Below are 12555 nucleotides of genomic sequence, written 5' to 3'. Positions count from 1 at the left end.
AAACTGTCAGATTTTTTCTCAAAATATTCAGGCTTTCAACTACGCAACTCGAATCGAAATCAAATCAGGCGTGGGAGCAGCGCACCGGTGGCGACAGGTTGACAAATAATGATTGATAAATCCAAGATATCTTGGGAAAAAGCAAACAATATAATACGAGGAGAGGGATCTCTAACTTTATCTTCGTCTCTTTTGCTAAAATCGAATACTTTCCTTTCATTTCAACCCTCAAATCCCCTCAAATGACGACAATTCTTTTCACACCTAAACCCAGTCGGATTGTAAATATTTGAGAGTTTCGGGGACAGGTCAGAGTTTCATCCAGATATTAAAAAAAAATACTTAATTTGAAACGAATTCGAAAAAGTTATTAATAAAATAGGGGAACTGATTACAAGGAGGAAACGACGTGTGATTCAAACTGTATTGTTTTGATATTAAACAGCATGTGATAATGGTCAGGAGCCATTTGCACGTGTTCTGATTGTGTTCTTGAAATGATTATCCTGCTCTTTTTTCTTTCAAAGTAGTAAGAAAAGAGAGAGACTCGTCTTTTTTCAAAGTTCTTTAGTCTCATAGCGATAAAAGACAGATGCTTTTATATTTCACTTTGAAGAGAAACACTCACAATTTTATTAGAAATAAAGAAGAGAAATCCGGAAAGAATCTGGCTCATATTCCAAGACAAAAATAATGAAAACACGACATTTTCATGGAAAAAATCGAAAGAAAGTTTTGGAAACGAAAGAGAGAGGGAGAAGAAAGATATAGAATGAGGCCCGCACTTCTTCTTCGGTTTTTCTGAACTTCAGAATTGCTACGCCTTCTGACAAAAGGATGTTCCATTTAATCCTCATGAATCTAGTCCATAATAACTTGCTCAACTCATTCTGGGATTCTATTGTGAATCTTTGAAAAATTTAAACGACTTCTGTAAAAAACCGATTGGATGACAGCAAACTTTTTCTGAATTCTGGAGAATATTCTCGAGATCTCGAGAATGCTCGTTCCCACCACGAGATGATGATATATTTCATTCGAAAACTTGGAAATCTCTTGGGAATCTCGTTCTTCGATTTTTTTTTCAGCGTAAAAACAAGTCGATTATTATTTGAAAGAAGAAAAAAGAGATAGAAAAAGAGATGAAACGACTTGCGGATTTTGTTGAGAAAAGAAAAGCCAACAGGCGCAATTTATCAAAGTTGAGCACACAGGTCAATTGACAAAATGATGGCAGAGATAGGATTGACAGAAAAAGAAAGAAAAAAAATCAGAGACATACTATCAATAAATGTAGATGAAAATTGTGGGTGGAAGAGGTGATAAGAATATAAAAAGTGCTTGCTGATAAATCGAAAGACTGCGTCACAAACCATTGATCATCAAGACAGTAACGACGTAAATCGGTGCACTTTATTACGTAAATTGTCTCATTTTTTGAAAGTGTGAAGTGTTTATCACAGATATTCTCAATTAATTTAGGTGATAAAAAACAATAAATGACAGTTTTGATCTTTTGAATGAACATAGTTCTTTTCTAGTTTTTCTAGTCTAAAACAGAAATGAATTCCAGTATTAAAGAAACTATAATCGATGATTCTGGACGATTTAAAGTAATGAGAAAGAGACTGATAATAATTATATAATTCATAAAAATCAGTCCGGAAACTCCTACTTCCGGAAAATCAGAACAATAGAGTACAAAGTCCAGGAGTTTGAGAAAATGACATTGGAGGGTTTCTATTTGAAACAAAAACTGAGAAAAACCGGAAACGATTTCTGAGAGCCATAAAAAACTACTCATTTATGAGTAAATACATTTTCTGATGATGTCATTCATCTTTTCCAAATTCAGATAAAGTTTGAGATTCGTGACGTTTCTTTTCAGAATAATACTTAATTCAGAAATGTAAATAAAGAATCACCTGTTGTGATAATTTCAGCTTCTTTGGCTTCTTTATATGTATAATGGACCTCGAATTCTTGATTATAATGCAAGGTTCTAGAGAACATGCACTTTCTCAAGTTCATCTAGACTGAATTGCACTTCGCACCAACGAAAAACTTGGAAAGAAATGAAAAAACCAATTTTTTGACATTATTTTCATAATATACAGACAAAATCAATCAGAATCTGGAGTGAATCTTCAATGATCTGAATCCGAAGAGAATATTTCTGAATGTTTTCGATCTCCTTCCGTAATGTAATCCAATTCCTCTTTCAATATCTTTTCGTGTTCCAAATACCTTTTTGCAACCTGATCCATCACGTCTTCATCTCCTTCTTCTTTTTCCTCTCATCAATTTTCATGCGTCACTTTACACACACTGCCACGTCTATGTGTTACTCTGCTCCTGGTTCGAGACGATATCCCAAACGACGATATCTTTTTCCAATACCTTTATCTCCCGACATATGGTCTCTATCCCTTTTTTTCTGTTGCTCTCAATATATCTCTTTCAAACTCTGAATCTCTTTTTAGTTTATCTGTGTTTGCCACTGAAAACAGATACAGTGTGATACGAAAGAAAAGAAAAAAGAAAAAGAAGAAGAAGATTCTGGAGTTCTTCAGTGTAAACTTTAAGAAAATGAAAACGATGAAAAGAAGAAAAGGAACCGAATGAAGTTGTGAGATATTCGGCGTCTCCTTTGGTTACTTTGTATATCCGAGGAACAGATAAAACAAGACTTTGAAGCGAGAAAAATGAAAAGAAAAAAGAAGAAAAAAGAAGAGAAAAGCATATGTAAATGCCACATGTTCAACCAGTTGGGAACTTGACAATTAGATCCTCATTTCATAGAAAAAATCGACGAAAAGAAGCGAAAAAACTTGAACACTAGGCTTTATACTCGGAGGAAATGTGAAAGGGATTGAAAAGTTTCTCGAATTTTGGGGTATTTTATTTCTGACAGTTGGTAGTGCATTGAGTCTACATAAACTATATGTTTATTTGAAACCTATAATCTTATGAAGAAATAGACTTTTTAGTTTAGAAGAGTTTTATTTTCAGATTTGCACGCTAAAAAAGATTTGTAAGCAGACAGTGCGATTGTTACCAGAGATTGAGTTGAAACTGTCATGTTTCGAATGCATCAAAAAACGGTTGGAATTGCTGATTTTTAATGGAAGCAATTTACCTTTCAACCAGATGTCCAAGGAGTTTGAATACAGAAAGATCAACCATTACTCAAAAAATAAATCTGCGTCATCGTGATGCACTATTTAAAAAACCATTCTCTGCTGAAAAGTGGAAAAATCCTAAACCTTTCGGGCCGGTAGTGTTCTTTTGAATTTTTCTGAATTGTTTTTTTTTCTTGGCACTTTTTTCTTGATTAGTGATGAACTCAGTTGAACTTTTTTGTGATCCAAGTTGAAAGGTCTGACAAGGCATATAACTTCCTCCGAAATCACACCACATTTCATCGTCTTGTCATGCTTCGATTTTTCCAAATCTTCAAAGACAATTGTTTTCCTCTTCTTCTTCTTCTTCTTTTTCCTTGAGACATGCAGCTGTTTCATATAAAATACTTTAGTCTCTCACTCTCCTAGATCAGGGAAGAAGTTTCCACATGCCAATCTGTGTTATTTTTGTGATTGAGTTGTGTTTGCTATTGGTGGATAGATCAGCAAGAAAGTGGAACGATTTGAGTCAAACAAAAACAACTCAGGAGATAGATTTGTGTGTTATTGGTTATCTGCTTTGAGTGAGGAGTTGTTACATGATACGGGAGAAAGTTTTTTCTGATGTCTGAGTGAGAAAGAAGGAATGATAACAAATGATAGGAATTTTTTTGAAAGAAACTTTGAATTCTTTATGTTCTTTTGTAGGGATTGAACGAAAGAAGATTGACGAACGATCTGGAATTGATTACTGAAATAAATCAGTTGGCAATTATAAATTGAATCGAATGAAACTCTAATGAGAACTGCTACAAAAATATAAAAACTTGAAGTTACTGTCCCACCTCGGCCACATAAAAAATCATGACTGGAGGTTATGTTTCGTTTCTTTTCTGATTTGGGTTATCGAATAAGAACAAGAAATTAATTGTAATTGAATTACTTCTTACTATGTGTATAAACACGTTCAGTTCCAACTCAGGGAATTTTCCGCAAGGGTTGGGCATCAGGTGGGCATAAAGGAGGCGAATTGCCTACAGTATCGGCGATGTGCCTTCATTTAGGGCGAATAGCCGGCGTTTTGGGCGAAGTGCCCAGTGGGCGAGGGTTGGGCGACGGTAAGATTGTAGAATTGAGAGTGGAAGAGTGGTGGGGCAGGGCGAAGTGCCCATTTGTAGGGCGATTCGCCCAGTTAATGAACACGCGCTCTTTCGTACTGGAAAAATCATTTCAATTTTTCTTTGTTTTTCATTATTATTCTGTATTAATTCTTTGTTTCAAAGACACTATTCCGTTATGAATATGAAAAAAGAACACCATTCGATAGAAGAAGAGATGTTTGTAAGTGAAAAATTACACAAATTAATCTAAAAAACACGATTAAAATTTCAGAAAATTGTTCGTCGGAAAGGATAGGGGGTCATTTTTTGGTTGTGAGCAACAACCGCGTTAGTTGCTCAATCTGCAACTCATACCTCGAGGATGAATTTCTAATTGAGGTTAGTGTACTTTGATAGAGCAAAAACGCTCGCGAAATTTATGAAAATATGTTTTTCAAAATGTCCACTCTGCTAAATCGTTTCTTTCTGCAAGTGATCCGCCGGTTGATGTGAAAAAAGATTTCAAAGAGGACCAAATGTTATATGGTTCTAACTTTTCATGCTTTCATAATTCATATTACAGATTTCTCCCCGATGAATACGGATCATCATGAAACCATACTCCCACACCAATTCGTGAATCGATGGTTTTCTCTGAATCACCAACTCCTCCTACAGCCAACAACAAAAAGAAGTGCCAGAGACTTGATAAATTTTTTCTTTTTAATTGAATTAATAAATATTGATGAAAACAATAACTGCCTTCTGTTTTTTACAAGCAAAATATATGAGAATCGGCAAGGAAAGCGAGCGCTAAAAACATCACACGTTGGGCGATTCGCCCTTGATTTGGGCGGTAGTGCTCAACCCGGGTGGGCACGGCCGCCCAATTGGTGGGCAAATCGCCCAAAGGGGCGAATCGCTCAAAATTCCCTGAGAAACGAGTCGAGTGAAGTTGTTATTAATGGATATGAAAAGATTAGCTCAATTACTGAATTCAGAATCAATTGGCAAATCAATTAAATTCGTCGAACTTTGTAAAAATAAAGTTGAGCTCCTGAACACAATATGATGCTTTTGGCAAAAATAAATAAATAAATTCAATTGAGAATTCGATATCTCCTTGCCAACATATATCTCACCCAGGAGGTAAGAGTGTGATATTTATATATATAATAGTTCTCCTAAACTTTTCGACCGAGTCTCTGCTATTTCTAAATATGCAGATAACATATTCAAACCGTACAGAATACGCAACAACGGAGGAACATTCGAAATGGATTATGCACCTTTACATTACACGAATTCATCAAAAAAGAACCTCTTGAACTGGAATAAATTAAAATTTCATCGAAAGAGAAATCTATCGACCAATATACTTTTGTAATGCCCTCTGATGTTCAGTTACTCAATAAATGTTTTCCCAAAAGCATTCCTTTATGTTTTGGTTGGCTCAAAATAGTACGGTATTTTTTAAAATATTTCTAGTTTTTTGTTAGCTCTCAACTATTTGAAATCCCTCTAAACAATGAGGAAAAAGGAAAATAACTTATGGAAAGGTTGAATTTAGGCGATTCCCATCGAGTATCGTATCGATGTTGATTCATATAATAAACTGAGCATGCTCATTGAAATTTGACACTTTCTTTGTTTCTCGGTCAATTCGTGAGTATCACTTCAATGAATTCCAACTTTTTCTATTTATTTTTTCTTGTTTTCATTTTCGAATATATCTTCACAGAGATTTCCATTGTCGTTTTTTGATCTTCAAAAGTTTTAAACCCTTAGAAACAAATAGATGAGAAAGTACTCGAAGAACACTTTTTTCTTTGTTCTCTTTCTCTTTTTCTGTTAATTTCAAATCCAGTAATTGTGTGTGTACCTGTCTCGTGTAAAAACAGAACCAGTAAAATGACAAAATGTTGTTTCTGAGCACTCTCTCTCATATCTGCCTCAAGTGCCGCAATCAAACATGCTCTTTCTCTCTGAGCGTACTCTTCACGGAAATAGATAAAGAATCACAAAAGCGGTAAATCGCCATTGTGTCTTACTGTCTCTTTTTGTTGCACAATTTGTTTCAATTCTCTGATAATAGTTTCTAACTGAAAGACTCATTCTTATATGGTTCCCGGTGGGAAATAATTCAAGCTGGACCATTAAAAGAGTACAAACAGATACCAACAAAGTCAAAGACTGCTCCATAATCATTCCGTCCATTGATAAAGTTATCAGTTGATTAAAAGGTTAAACACACTGGGAACCGATTGATCAGTTATTATAGTTATTAGTATCCATGAACAGTTCTTTTCACATTAGTTTCATTTAATATTCAATGAGATAGACTGTATTCAGAAAGAAAATTAGTAGACAGCGACGCTCATTCCTAGGTTATATAGCCTTCTTTTTTTTTTTTAGTTATTTGTTGATTTCAAGAAGAATCTCATTCGTGAAATTTATATATTATCTCAAGAGATCGCATAAATTCAATGAAAGAGTTCGGTATTCATTCAATCTACAGTAAGGTCCCCAAACTCGATTCGCACAATAATAGAAAGGTCGTTTCAAAATATAAAAACACTAAATCTCGACCTCTTTTCGGACTAAACTAGCAGAAAGCTCTTATGTTATTGCAGGTGCATTAATAGAGTTAGCACCATTATCCATTTTCTCATTTTAAGGACCATCAGTCATACAAAAGTGCAATTGACACCATTAGCCTCGTCGGAATAAGACAGTCCTCCCTTCAGTCAACATATACCTTTATTTATTCTCCATCCGTCATCCCTTACCAATATAAAGAAGCTGAAGAATACAATACCTCTTATTACTCGACACATATCCCCCAACAGTTTTCTTGTTTTTGTTTCTATTTTCTACCAATTTCATTTTCAATTTCATCATTTCATTCCGACACAAAGAGGGAAAGCGTGGAAGGATGTAGACAACCAATAAACCTCAATTCCCTTGAAACGGCGGACAATGGTTTTAGGGGTTTTAGTGATGAGGTTGTTGCCAGATGGAGAAAATAAGAAGGAGGTGACAATACTTGCAAATTCTAATCCGTTTTTCTGTGTAATATTGAACAAAATGAAGGAATCCTATCCAACTCTTCTTAAAGATTAATTCTCTTTGTTCTTGTTTCCGTGTCTTTAGATAGGATCAGTCTTTTAAAGGACTTTTTGAATTCATTTATATTTTCAAACAAAGGTAGAAAGTTGGATGGTAACGAAGAGAATATCAACTTGAAGTCTCAAGTCTTCTTCTAATTCAAACTTGGTTACGATACGCTAGTGACTGAGTAATTTCATTCTGGGAAAATGCCAATATTCGCTAGCTTTCAGCAATTCGAAAGTGAATAATTCAGAAAGAACAACCGTTAAAACAAACTTTCTGAATGCCTCCATTAAGATTTCACTTTTCTAAATGATATCAAGAAACTAAAATTTTAGCTAAAACTTTTAGCCAAAACTGATAAAACAATACTGTATCATAACCCAGAGTTCTTCTTTCCTTTTTCATGAGCTCACTATCCACTTTCAATATCCTTTCCATTCGTCCCAACCTAGATATAATTCTTTTTTACTCAAAAAACGACGCGAACACCTGGTTCAAAGTTCTCCAAAAATGTAGTCGCAGGTGCCACTGGTCGAATCCAAAATCTCGTACAAAAAGTTGTGTGTCTGACCCTAAAAACGATGAAACTTCTCTTCTTCCTCACATCGCTGGTACCAATTGACAGCTGTACTCACTATTATTTATGTGACCACTGACCACTTGTCATCACCATTTCCTTTTGAGATTACTTTCTTTCGGTATCCTCTCTTCTTCTACCAAATTAGAAGAAGAGAAAGAAGAAGGACTCGCTGAATTATTCAGATATCGAATGCGTTTGTGTGTGTGCATGTTTGTGTTCCATCGGATACGTTTCTTCCGTTTCTTTGATTCATTTCGAATCATTCTAAATTTCAAGTTTCGAATCGGTTAGATGTTTATGTTGATTAAACCGTTACAGTGACTCTCCGATTTCTCCGCCCATAGTCTCACTGTCTCTTCGGCAGGTAATATATCAAATGAATCCATTCGATAAGACATTATTACGTAACTGAAATAGATTGTTATCTGAAAACAAATGAAGGATCGTGACCTCTTATGCTTTTTTCCACCCGAAAGGAGTTCTTTCAATCCATCAAAATCTATATTGTTTCTATCAGTTCCTGTGACTTTCTTTCTCTTTTTTTAGATTCGGAATTTTGGTCTCCGAGAAAGGAAAAAACAGGCAAACAAATAAATAAGTTTTTCGTTTGGAATCTGTTTTCAACCAACAACAACAAATCAACAGAAGTATTCGCTTTTGTTGGAAAAAAGCAACGAATGGAATCCAAAACTTTACTTTATCCTCTTCTTCTTTTTGATGTAACACCAATGTATAGTATGACACATCTTCTCCTTTGAACCCATTTATTTTTTTTAGTTTTTTCTTTCGTTCCAGATTTTTTTTCCGAATCCTTAAAACAACTGCTCATATAGCTGTTGATACTTTGAGAGAAAATATTGAATAGGTCGGAGAGATTTAGACAGTAAGCGATGAATTAAACGGACGCTTATCAGAAAAAAATTGGCGGTGGGAGGGAGGGGTCATAGGGAAACGAATCATGAAAGAATCTAGAATCTAATAGTACTTTCCTGCTAGGATATCTAAAGTTCTGCTGTTGAATTGGATAGACGAAGTACGATGATATTTGGTGAGTTCTAAGAATTTTTAAGGATCGATGTGAACCTAGGTATACATTTGTTCTCAAGTTCTAAAATTGTAAGAACATAACTTATAAGAGTTTTAAAACTGTATTTATACTATACGCCCCTAATACGGTTTTCTGCTGCTTGAAAGGTGACTTTCAATGGATTACCCGAACTATCAACCACTAGAATTGACGGAATCTTTTCGTAACTTTCAGATATCTTTTGATTTGAACAAGGCGTTCCCAGAACACTCAATAGGAAGTGGTTCTAAATCAAATGCAGTTTCTTGTTCGGGTCCGCCTTTTTTCTGAATGACTTGCCTTGAAAATTCATATGAAAGTCGTGCGTCAACCTTCCCGCCCACTCAAAAACTGTTTGAACTTTCCAAGTTTTCATAGCCCATCGTTTTCCTACCTTCTTCTTTTTTCCTTTTTCATGCAAATAGCCGACTCTCACGCTTCGAAGCTTTCCGGTACGTACCGTCCAAAACTTCCATTTCATTTTTTCTTCCTGTTTTCCAACTTTTTTCCTTTTCCTTTTTCTTTTCTTTGAGAAAAAGGGTGGTCAGTTTCTTTCATTTTCAAAATTTGTCATTAAAACGGTGGTTTATCAGTTAAAATGAAATGGAGAGGGGTAATAATTATATATTGGATTGCAATTCCTGCATTTTATGGCCTCCCGACAGCCTTCCGATATGGCAAACAAATAAGCAAATTGGACAGAAATTTTCTGGAAACTTTAGTTTTCGATTCTTCAGTTTTTCACTCACAGAAAGGAGTTTTGGTTCAGAATACTGTATTCTTCATCTAGAAATGGAAGTCATAATTCTTTTCGAAAAAGTTATTAAAACTTGTATTTTTTACTACTTACTTTCCCGTTTCTCAAATAAAAATTGAGTAGTTTGACAGGTTGGAAAAGAAGAAAAGGTTATAATTATCATGTCACATTCCAAATAGTTTTATGAACTTTTATTCTAAATTATAAAGTGTCTGCAAGGAAAGCGAATTTGTATATGAAACCACCAGATGTATCACTTCTCAAGAAGTTTCCTCATGTGTTATAGTTTTGACTAAATATATATAAATAAACATTTCAATCGAGATTTCAAACCTTAATCTGTCACTCGCTTTCTAATCGAAATATAGTTATTTTCAAATATTTTCGTAAATGATACCCGAAGTTTTGAAAAACTCATCCGAAATTCCAGTTTTCATTCAGAAAATGACCTAATTCTCTCTCTCTCTCTCTCTCTCTCTCTCTCTCAGAACCAGCATAAATTGTCCACAACCACTCCCGTGTTAGACGTGTTTTAAGCTCATTAATAGTGAAAACCAGTGACAAAAACATTGTTTTAATCGGATTCATTTCTAAAAACTTTGATAACTTCCAGTGTAACCATTTCACCTTTTCCAGAAACGAGAGACATCATAAATTGTTGACTTATCCGGTTCAAGTGTCACATCAGATTAAAATGTTTTTTGATGCCATCAGCACTTTTTCCGTTCCCTCTTTTTCCACTGTTTCTCGATACGTTCCAAACATTTATTTGTATTTTCAGATGCTCTGGTGATGCGCCAATTTCTTTTTCTTTCACTTCTTTTTGCCATACCGTACTCTTGCCGTGCTGGATGTTATCAGAGGAGATTGTGTTGTTCCGGAAGAAATAATACGTGCAAAGTGAGTTATAAAAATTGAAATTAAAAACTGTTTCTAACCTCCATGTATGTCTTCTTTTAGGGAGTCGATGATGGAATATCTCATCTTCCAACCGTCAGTACAATACATAATGAAGAAGCACAAACATTCCATCAACGCCCAATAAGAGTTGAAAAAGAATACTATTCACCGCATTATGAGTCTTCTGGTGATGGATACGATTTCATTTTTCCAGATGTCAGTTTTTTTCTGAGAAGCGAAAAAATATAAAATCTCGTAATTTCAGGTTTTCGATGGAGAAAGCGATGAGAAAATTGGAAAATTGGTACTCCCAGATATAATAGAAATGGAAGGATCTGGAGTGGATAAAGTTTATCAAAAATACGGTTTGTTGGGAGAATAGTTCAGTTAGAGACCCTCTTTTTGTTAAGGTCTTGGAAGTGGAGATGGTGAACCAGAGTCAGTAAAAGAGATTCCATTGACAACTCCTGCTCCAAAATTGAAAACTTTAATTTTCGGACAAAAAAGAGATCAAAGGACTCCTCCAGAAGAGATAACGCGGTATAGCGAGAAGCCAAAGCATCTATTAATACGGTTTGATTTTCTGTTTTTAACAAAATGATTAATAATTCAGCATTGTCATTGACACATCCGAAAGAATTTCTTTAAAAACGGTTTCCTTCATGTTGTTTGAAGTGACTCTTCTCTTTTTATAACATTGTCTTTTGTCCATAGAAATAATGTTCTTGGTATTTTCTGAAAGTGAGTTAAATCCAAATTTCAGATACTCACTTCTCTCGAAATATATGCCATTAAAAGTTACTTCAACTCCTCTTCTTTACGAAGAGAATCGTGTTCAATCAGCCAATAATTTATATTATTTGGAAAGTTCGATCAGTGAATGTTATTGTGATGAACACTGTGTTGCATTAGGAGACTGTTGTTCTGATTATACATTTGTATGTCCACGTAAGTATCATCTGCTCAAAAATTAGAGATTTCAAAAAGGGATTTTCAGCGAGAGACTGTGTACTAACTGATTGGGATCAATGGACAAAATGCTCTGCTGATAATGGCATATGTGGAATTGGGACACAAAAAAGATTGAGACACGTCATACAAAATGCTGAACGGGGAGGAGCAGCTTGTGAGCCATTAAAGGAAATGAAGACTTGTTTTGTCGAGTGTAGACCAAAGAAATCTGCATTGGATGGTTAGTTATGCTCGAATACCGTAGTCCTACAAAAACCAAATATGAAAATTGCTGGCTGTTTCATAACGGAAGCTCTTAGTGATTGTTTCGAACTGTTTGTTTTCATAGTTCTGAGATCAATCTGTGTACTCAAGAACTACTGTAGTTTCGGTTACAATTATCTCCGAATGACACCATCAACTATTTCCAGATTTAACAACAGTTGCTTTAATTTTGGATTACAAATACAATCAGACACGTTCAAAGTTTGGAAGAAATAATATCTACTGGGATCTTCCGAAAATTGCGGAAAAAGTGAAAAAGGCGTCTTTGTGAGTTGAGTATCTTGGATAATTTAATAAAATTCTAATTTCAGTTATTGTGTTCACTATTCGATTGAATGGGTCAATCGTAATTGTGTTTCACGCCTTCTGAATAAAGGGTTAGCCGAAGGAAGTGTTATGTGTGCTGAATGTCAACCAGAAGCGACCTATCACAGAAATAATGGGAGATGTGCTTCTGATTTAGAAGATGGAGATCAAGGATTCTGGAAATTGATCGGTCCTCAGTCATGTAATGGAATTTGGACGAGGATCAATAGAACAGAGCATTGTCAATGTCAAAATAAATATCCAGATAATCATCCGTTCTTACTTGTTTAGATCAACATCCTAACAGTTTGCTGTCGGAAACCACTATTTCAGTTTTCTCCCACCTTAGCTAAATTCTAATTCCCGGTTAAAAT

The 12555-nt window shown here is 35.0% G+C and overlaps 1 protein-coding gene across 1 annotated transcript; it reads left to right on the top strand.

Annotated features, from left to right (window-relative positions):
- Window positions 1-10531: 10531 nt before the first annotated feature.
- Window positions 10532-12472, top strand: GCK72_010392 (uncharacterized protein; the record flags this gene model as incomplete). The annotated part of the gene is made up of 8 exons (XM_003110734.2): window positions 10532-10639; window positions 10700-10855; window positions 10905-11004; window positions 11050-11212; window positions 11403-11587; window positions 11637-11831; window positions 12022-12142; window positions 12187-12472. The coding sequence occupies 8 exons, from the start codon at window positions 10532-10534 to the stop codon at window positions 12470-12472; spliced, it is 1314 nt and encodes a 437-aa protein (XP_003110782.2).
- Window positions 12473-12555: the final 83 nt, after the last annotated feature.

The sequence above is a fragment of the Caenorhabditis remanei genome, chromosome III, assembly GCF_010183535.1.
Source record: "Caenorhabditis remanei strain PX506 chromosome III, whole genome shotgun sequence".
Classification (NCBI taxonomy): Eukaryota; Metazoa; Nematoda; class Chromadorea; order Rhabditida; family Rhabditidae; genus Caenorhabditis; species Caenorhabditis remanei.
This window is presented reverse-complemented; position numbering and strand designations above follow the sequence as displayed.